This window comes from Coregonus clupeaformis, unplaced genomic scaffold, assembly GCF_020615455.1.
Source record: "Coregonus clupeaformis isolate EN_2021a unplaced genomic scaffold, ASM2061545v1 scaf0658, whole genome shotgun sequence".
NCBI classification, from domain to species: Eukaryota; Metazoa; Chordata; class Actinopteri; order Salmoniformes; family Salmonidae; genus Coregonus; species Coregonus clupeaformis.
Window position 1 is genome coordinate 111,896 of NW_025534113.1, and position 16,094 is coordinate 127,989.

The 16,094-nt window shown below is 45.6% G+C and overlaps 2 protein-coding genes across 4 annotated transcripts; both read right to left on the reverse strand.

The window, feature by feature from the left end:
• Positions 1-110: 110 nt before the first annotated feature.
• Positions 111-8,941, reverse strand: LOC121550364 (zinc finger protein 11-like). 2 transcript variants are annotated; one of them, XR_005996948.1, is made up of 10 exons: positions 8,578-8,941; positions 6,837-7,033; positions 6,001-6,099; positions 5,779-5,874; positions 5,543-5,653; positions 5,261-5,384; positions 4,029-5,151; positions 3,522-3,574; positions 2,050-3,354; positions 111-145 (listed from the first exon to the last, which is right to left on the reverse strand). XR_005996948.1 is itself a non-coding variant. In XM_041862595.1 (9 exons), exons 1-9 carry the CDS (start codon positions 8,609-8,611, stop codon positions 2,105-2,107), a joined length of 3,087 nt encoding a protein of 1,028 aa, XP_041718529.1. In that variant the 5' UTR covers positions 8,612-8,941; the 3' UTR covers positions 1,950-2,104. The 2 variants fall into 2 exon arrangements, 1 of the variants encoding a protein (XP_041718529.1); XM_041862595.1 differs by lacking the exon at positions 111-145 and having other exon boundaries at positions 1,950-3,354.
• An 82-nt stretch (positions 8,942-9,023) lies between these two features.
• On the reverse strand, positions 9,024-15,811 carry LOC121550377 (zinc finger protein 271-like). Of its 2 annotated transcripts, none has more exons than XM_041862614.1 (9): positions 15,707-15,811; positions 15,082-15,284; positions 14,559-14,651; positions 14,353-14,448; positions 14,095-14,205; positions 13,807-13,924; positions 13,046-13,697; positions 12,937-12,944; positions 9,024-11,028 (listed from the first exon to the last, which is right to left on the reverse strand). In XM_041862614.1, the coding sequence occupies exons 1-9, from the start codon at positions 15,738-15,740 to the stop codon at positions 9,512-9,514; spliced, it is 2,832 nt and encodes a 943-aa protein (XP_041718548.1). In that variant the 5' UTR covers positions 15,741-15,811; the 3' UTR covers positions 9,024-9,511. The 2 variants fall into 2 exon arrangements, with proteins under 2 accessions (XP_041718548.1, XP_041718540.1); XM_041862606.1 differs by having other exon boundaries at positions 12,886-12,944.
• Between the last annotated feature and the right edge of the window lie 283 nt (positions 15,812-16,094).

Genomic DNA, 16,094 nt, shown 5'->3' on the forward strand with positions numbered 1-16,094 from the left:
ACCATAAGCCAATGTCGTTTTAGAGAATTTGGCAGTACATCCAATCGGCCTCACAACCACAAACCATGTGTAACCACACCAGCCCAGGACCTCCACATCCGGCTTCTTCACCTGCGAGATCGTCTGAGACCAGCGACCCAGACGGCTGATGAAACAGGAGTATTTCTGTCAGTAATTAAGCCTTTTTGTGAGGGAAAACTCTTTCTGACTGGCTGGGCCTGGCTCCCCAGTAGTTGGGCCTGGCCCCCAAGTGGGTGAGCCTATGTCCTCCCAAGCCCACCCATGGCTGCGCCCCTGCCCATTCATGTAAAATCTATAGATTACAGCCTAATGAATTTATTTCAATTGACTGTTTTCCTTACATGAGCTGTAGTAACTAAAATCGTTGAAATTGTAGCGTTTATATTTTTGTTCAGTATATACAGTGGGGAAAAAAAGTATTTAGTCAGCCACCAATTGTGCAAGTTCTCCCACTTAAAAAGATGAGAGAGGCCTGTAATTTTCATCATAGGTACACGTCAACTATGACAGACAAAATGAGGAAAAAAAATCCAGAAAATCACATTGTAGGATTTTTAATGAATTTATTGGCATATGATGGTGGAAAATAAGTATTTGGTCAATAACAAAAGTTTCTCAATACTTTGTTATATACCCTTTGTTGGCAATGACACAGGTCAAACGTTTTCTGTAAGTCTTCACAAGGTTTTCACACACTGTTGCTGGTATTTTGGCCCATTCCTCCATGCAGATCTCCTCTAGAGCAGTGATGTTTTGGGGCTGTCGCTGGGCAACACAGACATTCAACTCCCTCCAAAGATTTTCTATGGGGTTGAGATCTGGAGACTGGCTAGGCCACTCCAGGACCTTGAAATGCTTCTTACGAAGCCACTCCTTCGTTGCCCGGGCGGTGTGTTTGGGATCATTGTCATGCTGAAAGACCCAGCCACGTTTCATCTTCAATGCCCTTGCTGATGGAAGGAGGGTTTCACTCAAAATCTCACGATACATGGCCCCATTCATTCTTTCCTTTACACGGATCAGTCGTCCTGGTCCCTTTGCAGAAAAACAGCCCCAAAGCATGATGTTTCCAACCCCATGCTTCACAGTAGGTATGGTGTTCTTTGGATGCAACTCAGCATTCTTTGTCCTCCAAACATGACGAGTTGAGTTTTTACCAAAAAAGTTATATTTTGGTTTCATCTGACCATATGACATTCTCCCAATCCTCTTCTGGATCATCCAAATGCACTTCAGACGGGCCTGGACATGTACTGGCTTAAGCAGGGGGACACGTCTCGCACTGCAGGATTTGAGTCCCTGGCGGCGTAGTGTGTTACTGATGATTGGCTTTGTTACATTGGTCCCAGCTCTCTGCAGGTCATTCACTAGGTCCCCCCCGTGTGGTTCTGGGACTTGTGATCATTTTGACCCACGGGGTGAGATCTTGCGTGGAGCCCCCAGATCGAGGGAGATTATCAGTGGTCTTGTATGTCTTCCATTTCCTAATAATTGCTCCCACAGTTGATTTCTTCAAACCAAGCTGCTTACCTATTGCAGATTCAGTCTTCCCAGCCTGGTGCAGGTCTACAATTTTGTTTTTGGTGTCCTTTGACAGCTCTTTGGTCTTGGCCATTGTGAAGTTTGGAGTGTGACTGTTTGAGGTTGTGGACAGGTGTATTTTATACTGATAACAAGTTCAAACAGGTGCCATTAATACAGGTAACGAGTGGAGGACAGAGGAGCCTCTGAAAGAAGAAGTTACAGGTCTGTGAGAGCCAGAAATCTTGCTTGTTTGTAGGTGACCAAATACTTATTTTCCACCATAATTTGCAAATAAATTCATTAAAAATCCTACAATGTGATTTTCTGGATTTTTTTTCCTCAATTTGTCTGTCATAGTTGACGTGTACCTATGATGAAAATTACAGGCCTCTCTCATCTTTTTAAGTGGGAGAACTTGCACAATTGGTGGCTGACTAAATACTTTTTTTCCCCACTGTATATTTTAACACTCGTGGTTGCCTACACAGTGGATAGCTGACTCACCATTACATTCTACCAAATCATTTGACTTAAGTCTGGACAGAGACACAATCATGCCTCAGCAAATCTTAGTGGCATGAGTCTGCTGGTGCATCTTGAGGTGATATGACTGTTTGAACCCTTTCCCACACTCTGAACACAGGTAGGGTTTCTCTCCTGTGTGGGTTCTCAGGTGTCTCTTTAGACGGTTGGCGCTGAGAAAGCTCTTGTCACAATGGGTGCAGGAGTAAGGCCGTACCCCTGTGTGGTAGCGCAGGTGAATGGTCAGGTAGCAGGACTGGGTGAATTGCTTCCCACAGTGAGAGCACTGGAAAGGCTTGTGGCCCGTGTGGAAGCGCTCATGCTTCAGAAGCTCCGCGTGGGAGAAGAACCCTTTGCCACAGTCGGCGCACAGGAACGGTCTCTCCCCCGAGTGGGTTAGCTCGTGCCTGGTCAGTGTGGCCTTGTACACAAAGGTCTTATCGCACTGGGAGCAGCTGAACACGTTCTCCCTGGTGTGGCAGCGCTCGTGTTTGTTCATGTTCCTCTCCCTCTTGAAGCTCTTCCCACAGAATGAGCACATGAAAGGCATTTCTTCTGAGTGGATCTTCATGTGACTCAACAGCCCTCCCTTGTAGAGGAAACCCTTCCCACACTGCTTGCACTGGTGTGGCCTCTCTTTCAGGTGGGTGCGCTGGTGCGCGGTCAGAGCAGCCTTGTAGGCAAAGGTCTTGCCACAGCTGCAGACGTGCAACCTCTCCTCTTGGTGTGTGAGCAGGTGCCTGTTAAGGTATGTACTACTGCTGAATCCCAAGTCACACCTGGTGCATTTGTAAGACAGCTCAGCCTCGGTGGCGTTCGCCGTGTGAGTCCGGAGGTGTCTCACTAGTGCAGACTTCCAGGAGAACCTCCTGTCGCATTCAGAACACCGATACACACCGTTCTCCATGTGGTTCTTCCTGTGCTCTGTGTATGCTGACAAGGACTTGAAGTTCTGCCCACAGATCAGACAGTCATGCTTACACCCATCCTTGTGTGTCTGTTTGTGCCTCTCCAGTGACTGCTTGAAGGAGAAGCGCCGTCCGCACTCAGGGCACACGTATGGGCGCTCGCCAGTGTGGACGCGCCGATGGTATTTCAGTAAGGACTGAAACTTGTAGCTGCTGTTACAGTCTGGGCAATCATAGTGTCCAGCTTGGCCTGTTTGGTGCGGAGCGGACTGAGAGTCTTCCTGCCCTTCCCCCGAGTGGTCCGTCTCAATGTGCTGCTGGACGGACGCCTCATCTGAGTGGACGAATGAGCACTCGGGACATGAGAACGCACACCATCCTGAAGGAGCAACAAAGTAGAAGTGAAAACCTGATGGATTCAGTTAGGGCAGGATACAAACTATTATTTAAGCAATGTATGTACCAATAAAATAATACATGTGGGTAACCCCTCAACAGACCAAACAATTACACACTTGTGCAAAACTAATAAGGTAATACATGCACCTGTATCTCCTTCCTTTATTGAGACCACTGGTGAGCCATAGGAGTGTTCCTCACTGTTGAAGATAAACAAGAAGGTAGAGGGCAATTCCATGGTAACAGAGTGACACAGAGACTCAGATTTTTCACTTTAAAATGTCAAACAAAAAACAATGATTGCAAAGTTAAACAAACCAACTCTGCACAAAAATACATTTACTTGAAGAACAGTGCAGAGTGACACTGAGACTTTGATTTTTCACTTCAAAATGTATGTCAAACAAAAACCAAAGTTTGGTAATAGAATCACGGTTTGTGCTGTTCGTGCCGTCATTCTGTTACTAAACTTTGGTTTTTGTTTGACATACATTTTAAAGTGAAAAATCAATGTCTCAGTGTCACTCTGTTACCATGGAATTGCCCTCCTAGAGCATTAATACCATGTGATGACAGTTAACTTACATCTTATTTTTCACTTAAAATACAAAACTTGTTATTTAACCTTAAACTGTCTGCATCCATCTACTTTACCTCTTAAAATGCAATGGTGTGAAACCCTGGGGGTTCATCAAGCTTCCACCCGTCCTCCTCTTTGGGGTGGCAACCTTTCCCTTGAGCTTCTGCAGGTTCACCATCTGCACCTTCAAGGTCGGTCTCGTTTTCCTACCACTGGTACGGACCTTGACAAGTGTTACGACCTTGTCCAGAAGTCCAGGCACCAACATAGCAGGCTCAGATGAAGTGGATTGACTAGACTGACCATCTCCTTCCTGTTGATTGTGAGGGGATTTCCCTCCATCCTCAGGGGTTTCAACAGCCACCTCTCTTACAATCTCTTCAATCCCTATATCCTCTTTCTCCGACTTTAGGCTTTTTGTAAATTCCTGGGTTTTGACCCCAGAGCCCTCTGTATGAGTCTTCAGGTGTCTCACCATGGCCGACTCCCAGTTGAACTTCCTGTGGCACTGTGAGCACTGGTAAGCGCCTTGCTCCATATGACTCTTCTTGTGCTCTGTGCGGGCTGACAAGGACTGAAAGGTCTCCCCACAGATCAAGCAGTCGTAAACGCGCCCGTCCTTATGCGTCTGTTTGTGCCTGTCCAGAGACTGCCTGAAGGAGAAACACCGGCCACACAGATGGCACACATATGGGCGCTCTCCTGTATGGATGACCTGATGGGCTATTAGTGCAGAGGCAAACTTGAAGCTCTTCTCACAGACTGAGCAGATGTGGGGCCCAGAGGATGTTTGGTGTTGGGAGGATGCTGGGTCATCCTCGGCTTCGTCTAGATGCGAGTCGCTCTCCAAGCCCCCCTCTACATGGTCCTCCATCACCCTCTCCTCTTCAGCGGACGTTTCTTCTTCCTTGTCCTCCATGGTCTGCCCTTCATCATCGTTCCCATCCCTCACCACCTCCTCCTCCTCCTCCACCTCCTCCTGACACAAACCCAATTCAACCTCTGCGTAACCGGTCAGAGTTACAATTTCCACCTGGAGGTCATCCACCGAAAGCACTGGGCTAGTGTCTTCCACAAACTCCTGCGAGGGTTCTGACTGGTTGTCACAGGTGGTCTGCTCAGTGCTGATCACCGTTCTACTGTGGGGAGGGATGGAGAGAGAGGACAGGATGCAGTCGCCCATGGCACAGAGGGGTACTGTTCAACGAGAGGATGCTACAATTAAAGTCAATCCATTTGGATGAATGCCATGTGCAGTTTCTTGTGTTTTAAAATATGATGCATACATTTGCTACGTGTCACCCACCATGTTGCTCCAAATGTCCACGACGTTTATGGTGCTGGAGCAGACGCTTCAGATCCGCTGGATGAGATACAACATGGGCACAATCATCCAAGACTGAGGGGGCAGTACCGAGCCATGCCATTGTCTGGGGGATAGATAAAATAATAGATATGCATCTACTGAATATTACACTTCGCATGGTTCCCTACACAGTTTAATTAACCTGGTATTGCGCGATGAGTATTATTATTAAACAGTAGGTGTTTCCACCACAGTGTGAATAGAAGGTATTCTTTCCCTCACCTGTGCAAGGTCAGGAGTTGGTAACAGCTGGACCAATCTGGACAGGAACTCCCACAGTAGAGTCTGCAGCCCGATGTCATATTGTTGTCCATACTCCACTGGGAATATCTCCTGAGGGACACAGATGAGGAACAAAACCCCTCCACTTTATTTCATTGACAGGTAAATGCAATGCAAAACACTATTTCATTGATCTGTAAATCCAATACAAGAGGAGGTGTTCTGTGCAGTCTCACCGTGAAAAAATGCTCTCTCTCATCAGGGTCTTTAAGCAGGGTCTGGACCAGCTCCAGAAAATGAGTCTCTGACGACTCCACCTCTGTGTCACTTACCTGTAGGATACATCAAATAAGGACACGTTTGTCCAACATATAGTTTATCTGTAGCAGTGCATTTAACTCCACAGTTCTTCCAGTTTACTCTTCCTGGAAGAAGGTATTCATTGAAGATCAACTTACATCATTACTGTAGGGGGTAAGTGGTTGAATCATGTACAGGTGGGTTAAGATGACCTGAGGTTCTACTGGATGCTCACCGCGACACAACTCCAGAATGTGCTGCAATAACACCCCCCCCATGCACCGTTATTCATTTAGTTATATATAGTTATAATACGTCAGACTGTTACCATAGTTACCCAGTCTGAAAAATGTCGCCCTAAAAAAAAAGATGCAATAGTCTCTACAAGCCAGAATGTTGAATAAAATTATATTTACACTTCCTTTACCGGTTGTCCGTGCTGTTGGTCCTTTTGGCGGTAGGAAATGGAGCTCAAATGTCTACGGTTTGTATTTTCTATCTCCTGACGCATTGCACGTGATGCACAATATGTAAACGATAGATGAACGTAACCTAATGTTTTCGACCGAAGCATGTCGCCTCGCAATCAGCTGGAAGTGCTTGCAACTTACTGCAAATTTAAAATTGTCAACGTTTGGTCTGTGGTTCCGTAACGCTTGTCCATTGTTTACATATTGTGCAAGAGTTTACGTCGCATGCGAATTGCATCAGTATTGGAAACATATACAGACCAGAGCACTGAAAGTCGGGCTAATAACACTTCCCTGTGGATATTTTGTCTCCGATTACCTCTGAAATGAGCAGACAACAGGTAAAGTATGTCCAAATGAAGTTTATTCAACATTCTGACTTGTAATGGGACTGTTTCGAAATTATTGTGCCTTCACGTTAAAGACCAGACTAAATCTTCCATGCTTGGATTCTAAAAGGGATCCGAATACATCAGGCCTCGATCTATGCCTTTACGCTCACTCATTAGGGTTGTAACACTCACCCTTGCGCGCAATCCCAAAATAAGTTGGGCCCTCTGCCTATAGATCAGCAGCTCAGGGACCATCTCAGTCACCAGGGAGACAAACTCTGCCAGCATTGCATAATTCATGGCATCTCGCTGTTGCACCACCTGCCATATGGATGCTGACATAAGCTGAAGGGGTGGAACCAAGAGGCGGAGGGAGAGGAGAGGGAGACCTAAAACAGCATGGAAAAATGAATAATAAGGGTGCAAGTTAGCCAGAACGTCAAACACATGCACTGTATATACAAAAGTATTTGGACACCCCTTGAAATGAGTGGATTCGGCTATTTCAGCCACACCCGTTGCTGACAGGTGTAAATCGAGCACACAGCCATGCAATCTCTATAGACAAACATTGGCAGTAGAATGGCCTTTCTGATGAGCTCAGTGACTTTCAACCTGGCACGGTCATAGGATGCCACCTTTACAACAAGTCAAGTTTTGCCCTGCTAGAGCTGCCCCAGTCAACTGTAAGTGCTCTTATTGTGAAGTGGAAACGTTTAGGAGTGGTAGGCCACACAAGCTCACAGAAAGGGACCGCCGAGTTCTGAAGCGCGTAAAAATCATTAGTCCTCTGTTGCAACACTCACTACCGAGTTCCAGACTGCCTCTGGAAGCAACGTCAGCACAATAACTGTTCATCTAAGGTCACCATGCGCAATGCCAAGCGTCGGCTGGAGTGGTGTAAAGCTTGCCGCCATTGGACTCTGGAGCAGTGGAAACACGTTCTCTGGAGTGATGAATGAAGCTTCACCATCTGCCAGTCCAATGGACGAATCTGGGTTTGGCGGATGCCAGGAGAACTCTAGCTGCCCCAATGCATAAAGCCAACTGTAAAGTTTGGTGAAGGAGGAATAATGGTCTGGGGCTGTTTTTCATGGTTCGGGTTAGGCCCCTTAGTTCCAGTAAAGGGAAATCTTAACACTACAGCAAACAATGACATTCAAGACGATTCTGTGCTTCCAATTTTGTGGCAACAGTTTGGGGAAGGCCCTTTCCTGTTTCAGCATGACAATGCCCCCGTGCACAAAACGAGATCCATGCAGAAATGGTTTGTCGAGATCGGTGTGGAAGAACTTGACTGGCCTGCACAGAGCCCTGACCTTAACCCCATTGAACACCTTTGGGATGAATTGGAATGCCGACTGTGAGCCAGGCCTAATCGCCCAACATCAGTGCACGACCTCACTAATGCTCTTGTGGCTGAATGGAAGCAAGTCCCTGCAGCAATTTTCCAACATCTAGTGGAAAGCCTTAACAGAAGAGTGGAGTCTGTTATAGCAGCAAAGGGGGACCAACTCCATATTAATGCCCATGATTCTGTAATGAGACGTTCTACAAGCAGGTGTCCACATACTTTTGGTCATGTAGAGTACCTTCATTGGCTTGAAAATAGTATTTCAAAAGAATATTGAAAACGATTTTGAAATCAATCTGCAACATAGCTAGTGCATTATCTTAAATTGTTAAATAACGTTTCACAACAGTATTGTGTAATTGAATGTAGCTTAACCTTCTAAAGTATGGGTACTGGGGCATATTCAGTGGAGCAAATGTTCATAAATGTTGGCAAAATATACAAATACTGCTAGTCTCCGTTCTGTGGACTTTTTGACTGCAAACAAGCTGTGAACATAGCCCTAAATAACTCAAGTAGCAAAAATAGTATATTCAGCGGCTGGCATGTTTGCATGGTCATTTATTAGAAATAGCCTACCTGCATTGTCCGCTGGCGAAAATTCCGAGTCCATTTTGTCGCGTGGGCCAAATCCTGACCGTTGTTGCAAAAGAGGATTCCGTTAGACGACGGGATTTAATGCGTCGGTTTCTTCCTGAACGCGACACATTGTAGCAAATAATGTTGTGTACAATAAGTTTGCTTTGTCTACGAATGTTTTACTAATTTAATTGTAAACGAGTTAGTAACATGCTTGTAGCCACGAAAGACAAGCAAGCAATCCGGAAGTGATTACTGCGCGTCACAACGGGTCCTGTCATCGGAAATGCAGCAGATAGTTCATCACCAAGGAATTATTAAATCCGCGTCCAACATATCTTATGCCTAAAGCAATTGTTTTCACTACATGGGCCTAACATGTCTTCCTCCCCCCTCCCCCATTTTAATTACTGGTATGTGTGTCCGAGAGCGAGAGGGCTACAAAGTTGAACAAAATACATTTATTGTGCTGGGAACTGTCAAGACAAGGAGACAAGTTGGCATCCACCTAAGGCTGGTTCAATAACGTAACAGAACATTTTACTCTGACATTCTTCAAAAGTTATTGACAAACATTTTAATTTACCAGGGCTTCCAATAGACCAGCAAATGATTGACTACTAATTGGATGATCATAGCACTGATTTTACTGTTTAAAACTGTTGCATTCAAGATGCTGAGCATGAATAGTTTTACAATAAAATAAGTCAAGGACATGATTGAGTTGCAACTCACTTTGATCAGACACAACATTATAATTGACAGCTATATTTCAATGGCCATGAGCCAGACTGAAAATATATCTTATAGTTTTAGAGATCTAATGGTGTTGAAAGATCATCCTTTACAGAGACATTGTAGCATATAATTGCTGTGAAGGTAAATTTGCTTTAATAGTGTCTGCCATTTTTGGCAATGTGCTACTGCACTTAATTCACGCTTGGTTGGAATTTTCTCCAAAGTCTGATCTCTGGACAGCCTCTGTCCCTGAGTGGTTCTCCATGTGTTTCTTCAGTTTGGACGAGGTGGGAAAGTTTTTCATACACTGGTTACAGACAAATGTCTGCACCCCTGTATGAAAGCGTTTGTGTCGTGCCAAGTCTGAGGAACTCCTAAACTTCAGCTGACAATCAGGGCAGGGGTAAGGGCGTTCCCCTGTGTGAATGCGCATGTGTAGTTGTACCTCTGCGGGGGTGAGAAATGTCTTCCCACAGTGGGTGCAGGAAAAGGGTCTTTCCCCTGTGTGTATGAGATGGTGCCTGGTCAGGGCGTATGGTTTGGTGAATCCTTTCCCACAATAAGAGCAGAGGTAAGGGCGCACGCCGGTGTGGGATATGATATGTTCCTGTTGGGATTTTTTACTCTTAAACCTCTTGTCACACTGATTGCAAGCGTACGGTCTCTCATCAGTGTGGGAGCGGTGGTGCTTGGACAGCTCCCCCTGGGACAGAAAGCTCTTCCCACACACAGAGCAGAGGAAGGGTCTCTCCCCGGTGTGCATCCTCTCATGTCGGCTCAGGATGGATATCAATGTGAACCTCTTGGGACAGTGGGAGCACTGGAAAGGTCTCTCGCCTGTGTGAACTATTTGGTGTTTCTTGAGCAGGAAGAGGAAGGAAAAGCACCTCCCACACTGGTTGCACTGGTGCGGTCGCTCGCCGCTGTGGGTGAACATGTGCCTCTTCACATCAGCTTTGCGTGTATAGCTCTTGTCGCAGTGGGGGCACTTGAACTGCCGCTTTACCAGGTGGGTCTGCCGGTGTTGGGAGCGAGCCAGCAGGGAGTGGAAGCTTTCACCACACTGCTGACAGATGTACTGTAGGCTGGTCCCGTGGCTCTTCCTGTGCTCCAGCAGCTCTGAGGAGGAGGGGAAGCTCTTGCCACAGATGGAGCAGAGGTGGGGCAGGTCGCTCTCGCCCAGGTGGGAACTTCTGTGGTGGGCTGTCAGAGAGCGGAGGTTGGCAAAGGAGCTCCCGCACTGCTGGCAGGGGAAAGAGATGGATGTCCCACCATGTTTCTTCTCATGCTTGGTCAGGTCCCACGAGTGCTGGAAGGTCCTGTCGCATTGAGAGCAGTGGAAGGGTCTCTCACCCGTGTGGGTGAGCTGGTGTCTCCTCACATCTGACGAGCGAGTGAAGATCCTACCGCAGGTGGCGCATGTGTGGGACTTATGGTAGCCTTTTGCTTTGGTGCGAGTCCCAGCATTATCTGTTTGATTCTCAGAGTTTTCGGTTATTAAGGGGTTTGAAGAAAGGAGAGGTTTGATTGATGTGAATATCTGGCCAGTGTTGTCAGGACATGGTGAAACCTCTGCTCTGTTTTTCCCAGACGCATTGAGCTTGTTGTACTCCTCTGTGTGAATGCTTTGCATGTGGAGGTGAAGGCTCGTTTCCTCCAGACTGTGGTAGGCACACTTGGGGCAGGTAAAGAGGGTCACCTTGTCAGATTCACCTGGAGACAGAAGTCAGACAAGGCATGTTTTATTTGCATGTCTTGGGAATGAAATATAAGGTATGGCTTTTGAAAAATAAGTTGTTGAGAGACCACAGAATGAGAGACCTGTAGATATACAATACATCTCTTACAAACTATTAATGTCTTTAGCAAATTTTGGTCCCTCAGTTTTTCCTACTGTAAATATGTACAGTGAGGGAAAAAAGTATTTGATCCCCTGCTGATTTTGTACGTTTGCCCACTTAGAAAGACATGATCAGTCGATAATTTTAATGGTAGGTTTATTTGAACAGTGAGAGACAGAATAACAACAACAAAATCCAGAAAAACACATGTAAAAATTGTTATGAATTGATTTGTATTTTAATGAGGGAAATAAGTATTTGACCCCTCTGCAAAACATGACTTAGTACTTGGTGGCAAAACCCTTGTTGGCAATCACAGAGGTCAGACGTTTCTTGTAGTTGGCCACCAGGTTTGCACACATCTCAGGAGGGATTTTGTCCCACTCCTCTTTGCAGATCTTCTCCAAGTCATTAAGGTTGAGGCTGACGTTTGGCAACTCGAACCTTCAGCTCCCTCCACAGATTTTCTATGGGATTAAGGTCTGGAGACTGGCTAGGCCACTCCAGGACCTTAATGTGCTTCTTCTTGAGCCACTCCTTTGTTGCCTTGGCCGTGTGTTTTGGGTCATTGTCATGCTGGAATACCCATCCACGACCCATTTTCAATGCCCTGGCTGAGGGAAGGAGGTTCTCACCCAAGATTTGACGGTACATGGCCCCATCCATCGTCCCTTTGATGCGGTGAAGTTGTCCCGTCCCCTTAGCAGAAAAACACCCCCAAAGCATAATGTTTCCACCTCCATGTTTGACGGTGGGGATGGTGTTCTTGGGTTCATAGGCAGCATTCCTCCTCCTCCAAACACGGCGAGTTGAGTTGATGCCAAAGAGCTCGATTTTGCTCTCATCTGACCACAACACCTTCACCCAGTTCTCCTCTGAATCATTCAGATGTTCATTGGCAAACTTCAGACGGGCCTGTATATGTGCTTTCTTGAGCAGGGGGACCTTGCGGGCGCTGCAGGATTTCAGTCCTTCACGGCGTAGTGTGTTACCAATTGTTTTCTTGGTGACTATGGTCCCAGCTGCCTTGAGATTATTGACAAGATCCTCCCGTGTAGTTCTGGGCTGATTCCTCACCATTTTCATGATCATTGCAACTCCACGAGGTGAGATCTTGCATGGAGCCCCAGGCCGAGGGAGATTGACAGTTCTTTTTTGTTTCTTCCATTTGCAAATAATCGCACCAACTGTTGTCACCTTCTCACCAAGCTGCTTAGCGATGGTCTTGTAGCCCATTCCAGCCTTGTGTAGGTCTACAATCTTGTCCCTGACATCCTTGGAGAGCTCTTTGGTCTTGGCCATGGTGGAGAGTTTGGAATCTGATTGATTGAATGCTTCTGTGGACAGGTGTATTTTATACAGGTAACAAGCTGAGATTAGGAGCACTCCCTTTAAGAGTGTGCTCCTAATCTCAGCTCGTTACCTGTATAAAAGACACCTGGGAGCCAGAAATCTTTCTGATTGAGAGGGGGTCAAATACTTATTTCCCTCATTAAAATTAAAATCAATTTATAAAAATTTTTTACATGCGTTGTTCTGGATTTTTTGTTGTTGTTATTCTGTCTCTCACTGTTCAAATAAACCTACCATTAAAATTATAGACTGATCATTTCTTTGTCAGTGGGCAAACGTACAAAATCAGCAGGGGATCAAATACTTTTTTCCCTCACTGTATAAACCATTTCCCTGATGACATCAATGTCAGAATAGTTGGAGAGCTCATTATTACCGGCTTCTCTTCCCCTGGGTAAGATGACGTAATCCACGCTTGAGGCCTCACCATTGTTCCTGTGATTAGAAAACAATACAAAAATATCACTAATTTGATGACAAAATGGCTGATTCTTTGTTAAATGACAGCACTCCTAATCTCTAATCATCACTCATACTTGTTCTCTGTGTTCCCTTTCCTCCGCCAATTTCTTGGTGTCTTCGACTGCAGCCGTGTAGACCGCCTCACATTTGACGACGCAGGTTGTTGGGTTTGAAAGGTGACCCCATGGGACATGTCCTTCCCTTCCTGGTTCACACATACATTCACACTCTTCGATTGGCCGTCCTGATCATCTTGGACATCCTTTTTGACTGCTACTGTCTCTGTCGCAGTTCCAATGTCTTCACTGATATTAACGGCTTCATCTGCTTGCTCCACCGGAACACTCGCTGTGTCCATCTCTTCCTCAGCTGCACTCATCTCCTCCCCTACGTAGTCAAATTGTTCAACGGCGGTCATCTCCAGTTTCATATCCTCAGCTTTAAGTTCAACCACGTCCTCCCGCAGTGGAGAGGTGTTCGACGGTACGTATTCCTCGTTCATTGTCTCTACAATCTCTTCTTCAACCTCTGTTCCAACCTCCACTTCAGTGTAAACAGTTACTACTACAGCATCAGTGTCCTCTAAAGACATGGGGCCCAGCACGTCTGCAGAGTTATGTGATGACTCTGACCGGATGACAAAAGTGGTCGGCTCAGTGACGACCACCATTTTAGGGGTGGACAGAGAGGAGAGGATGCTGTCGCCCATGGAGGAGGAGAGAGCAGCTGAACGAGAGAAAACAAGAACTTTGTCATAAAAAGACCTGTGAGTTGGAAACCGTACTGTGCTACAAAACGTTGCATCATGATGTGGTAATCATTACAGGAGACTTACAAGATACTTTTAAATGTCCAAAACTCTTATGGTGCTGGAGAATGAGGTTCAGATTCTCTGGGGTAGACTGCACACACTCCTCCAGGACTGAAGGGGCAGCGCTGAGCCATGTCGCAGTCTGAAAGGGAATGCATTTTAGAAATGCATTTTATGTTCAATCAATGTAGCCTAAAGAATTGTGGTCGTCTTCCCAAAATGTACTATTCCTAACCTGTGCTAGAGTTATGCTACATCCTATATCAGAAAGGCTAATTTGCCAAAAGCTATATATGCCATAATGCTCAATACCTGCTTGAGGTCTGGTACTGGAAACAGTTGTTCCAGTCTGGAGAGGAACTCCCATGTTAACGTCTGCACCGCTGCGTCATAATGTTGGCCATATTGTTCCGGGAACACTTCCTGTTGGAGTAAGATTATTTCAATGAAGGCAAGGCGATGGATTGTAACTTCAAGTACTTTTTTTTCTTGAAGGCTTGGACGAGTAACTTTTGCCGGGCGTGAGACACTGTTTTCAGCGAAACCTTGGTGTACCGAGCGTAAAATTACCTGAAAGAAGCACTCCCTCTCGACTGGGTCCTTTAGCAGGGATTGGACAAGCATCACAAAATTGGATTCAGATGCTTCCACTTCTGCATCTCTGTACTGCAAGACAGTAAACAAATACAATCATCTCATCACATTGTGGCTGTGTGCACTCAAATCCACTTGGAAAACAGCCAAGTTCTGTTCTAAAAGGACTGTAGCCCACTTACTCCTGTGCACCCTGGAGTAACAGTGGGCATTCTGTCCAGGTAAGGTTGGATGGTATGAGGGTCAGCAGGGCCTCGGCACAGCTCCAGAACCAGCTGAATCACACCCAGTAGAAACAAGTATTAACTGTGGTACAAACCTTTAGCTGGAAAAACAGTCATTGTTATCTTTCAATCAACTCAGGTGGGGAGAACGATTCATAGGATCGCAGACAGTTACATAATGTATAGAACAGACCCAATTCTCTACTCATCATCATCATCATAGGAAATTATATCTCTTCTGTTCAATATATTGGTCCTCTGTAGCTCAGCTGGTAGAGCACGGCGCTTGTAACGCCAAGGTAGTGAGTTCGATCCCCGGGACCACCCATACGTAAAAATGTATGCACGCATGACTGTAAGTTGCTTTGGATAAAAGTGTCTGCTAAATGGCATATTATTATTATATTATTATATTTCATTTGCGCCTTTCAGGGCTCTCCACCCAACTGAATAACCCTATGCCCCCTGGCTGGTCTCTCACCCGTGCTCTCAGACCCAGAATGAGCTGGGCTCTATGTCTGTGGCTCAGCAGCTCTGGAATGGCCTCTGTCACCAGAGTCACAAACTCCTCCAGCTTCTCATAGTGCCTCACATCTCTTTGCTGAGCCACCTGCCACATGGCAGCAGACAGGAGCCGCAAGGGTGGAACCAGGAGGTGCAGAGAAGAGAGACTGAGAACTGGATCTGAAATGTAGATGTACAAATCGACAAACATTCAATCAGAAGTCGGAAAACACTGTTCGAAATATACACAGTGGTAGTACATTATTATGTCTGTCAGCTAATGATGGCGGGCATGCATTTCTCATCCAGTCATTACAGGATGGGGCTCCATTGAATAGAAGAGTAGCATCAGATATTCGCCTTTGTCAGGATTAATTTGCATTAAGCAATAACTTTGTACTATTCACATTGTCTTTATTTTAAATTGATAGCTAGTTAGATACGATTACAAGCACACTTAGCTTAACAATGCAGTCACAACAACCGACTTTAGCCGGCCATCAACTGATAGCTAGCTATCCCATTTTTCCATGGGGCTTTTGATATTAGTTCTGCAGATATTAGCTAGCAAGGTAGCTATAACAACTTATTTTCTTACAAACCATTGATATCTTTAGATAGTCCACATGTATCCATGGCTATAAATGTAGTTGTGTAAAAGCGCAGAATAATGTGAAAACCAAATTATTTGACTGCTCCCTAACGAGCGAAGTAACATCGATCTACTTCCCCAAAACTTCCGGTACCCAAGGCTAAAGACTAATAATTTTCATTCCGCTGTACTTTTTCCAAAATAAAAGTCATAGAATAGAAGTGGCCCTCCAAGCTGCCTGCCTACGTTCATACTAACATGGCTCTGATGTGTTAGATTTTAGTTGACTTTCTTTTGAAAAATATTGTAGCCTACTGCAAGACAAAAATAAGCAACGCTACTTTTATTACCTTTTCTCTTCTCTTTTAATAAGGAATACTCCGTTAAACATACAGAAG

Bases quoted from the DNA above. Each gene is read 5' to 3' on its own strand.
- LOC121550364 (XM_041862595.1), bottom strand. From the start codon at position 8,611: ATGGACTCGGAATTTTCGCCAGCGGACAATGCAG. The intron at 7,034-8,577 runs GTAGGCTATTTC...ATGCTGTTTTAG, and splicing joins TTCGCCAGCGGACAATGCAG to GTCTCCCTCTCCTCTCCCTC. The intron at 6,100-6,836 runs GTGAGTGTTACA...GTGTTATTGCAG, and splicing joins TTTTGGGATTGCGCGCAAGG to CACATTCTGGAGTTGTGTCG.
- LOC121550377 (XM_041862606.1), bottom strand. From the start codon at position 15,740: ATGGATACATGTGGACTATCTAAAGATATCAATG. The intron at 14,652-15,081 runs GTGAGAGACCAG...GGTGTGATTCAG, and splicing joins TTCTGGGTCTGAGAGCACGG to CTGGTTCTGGAGCTGTGCCG. The intron at 14,449-14,558 runs GTAAGTGGGCTA...ACTGTCTTGCAG, and splicing joins TTACTCCAGGGTGCACAGGA to TACAGAGATGCAGAAGTGGA.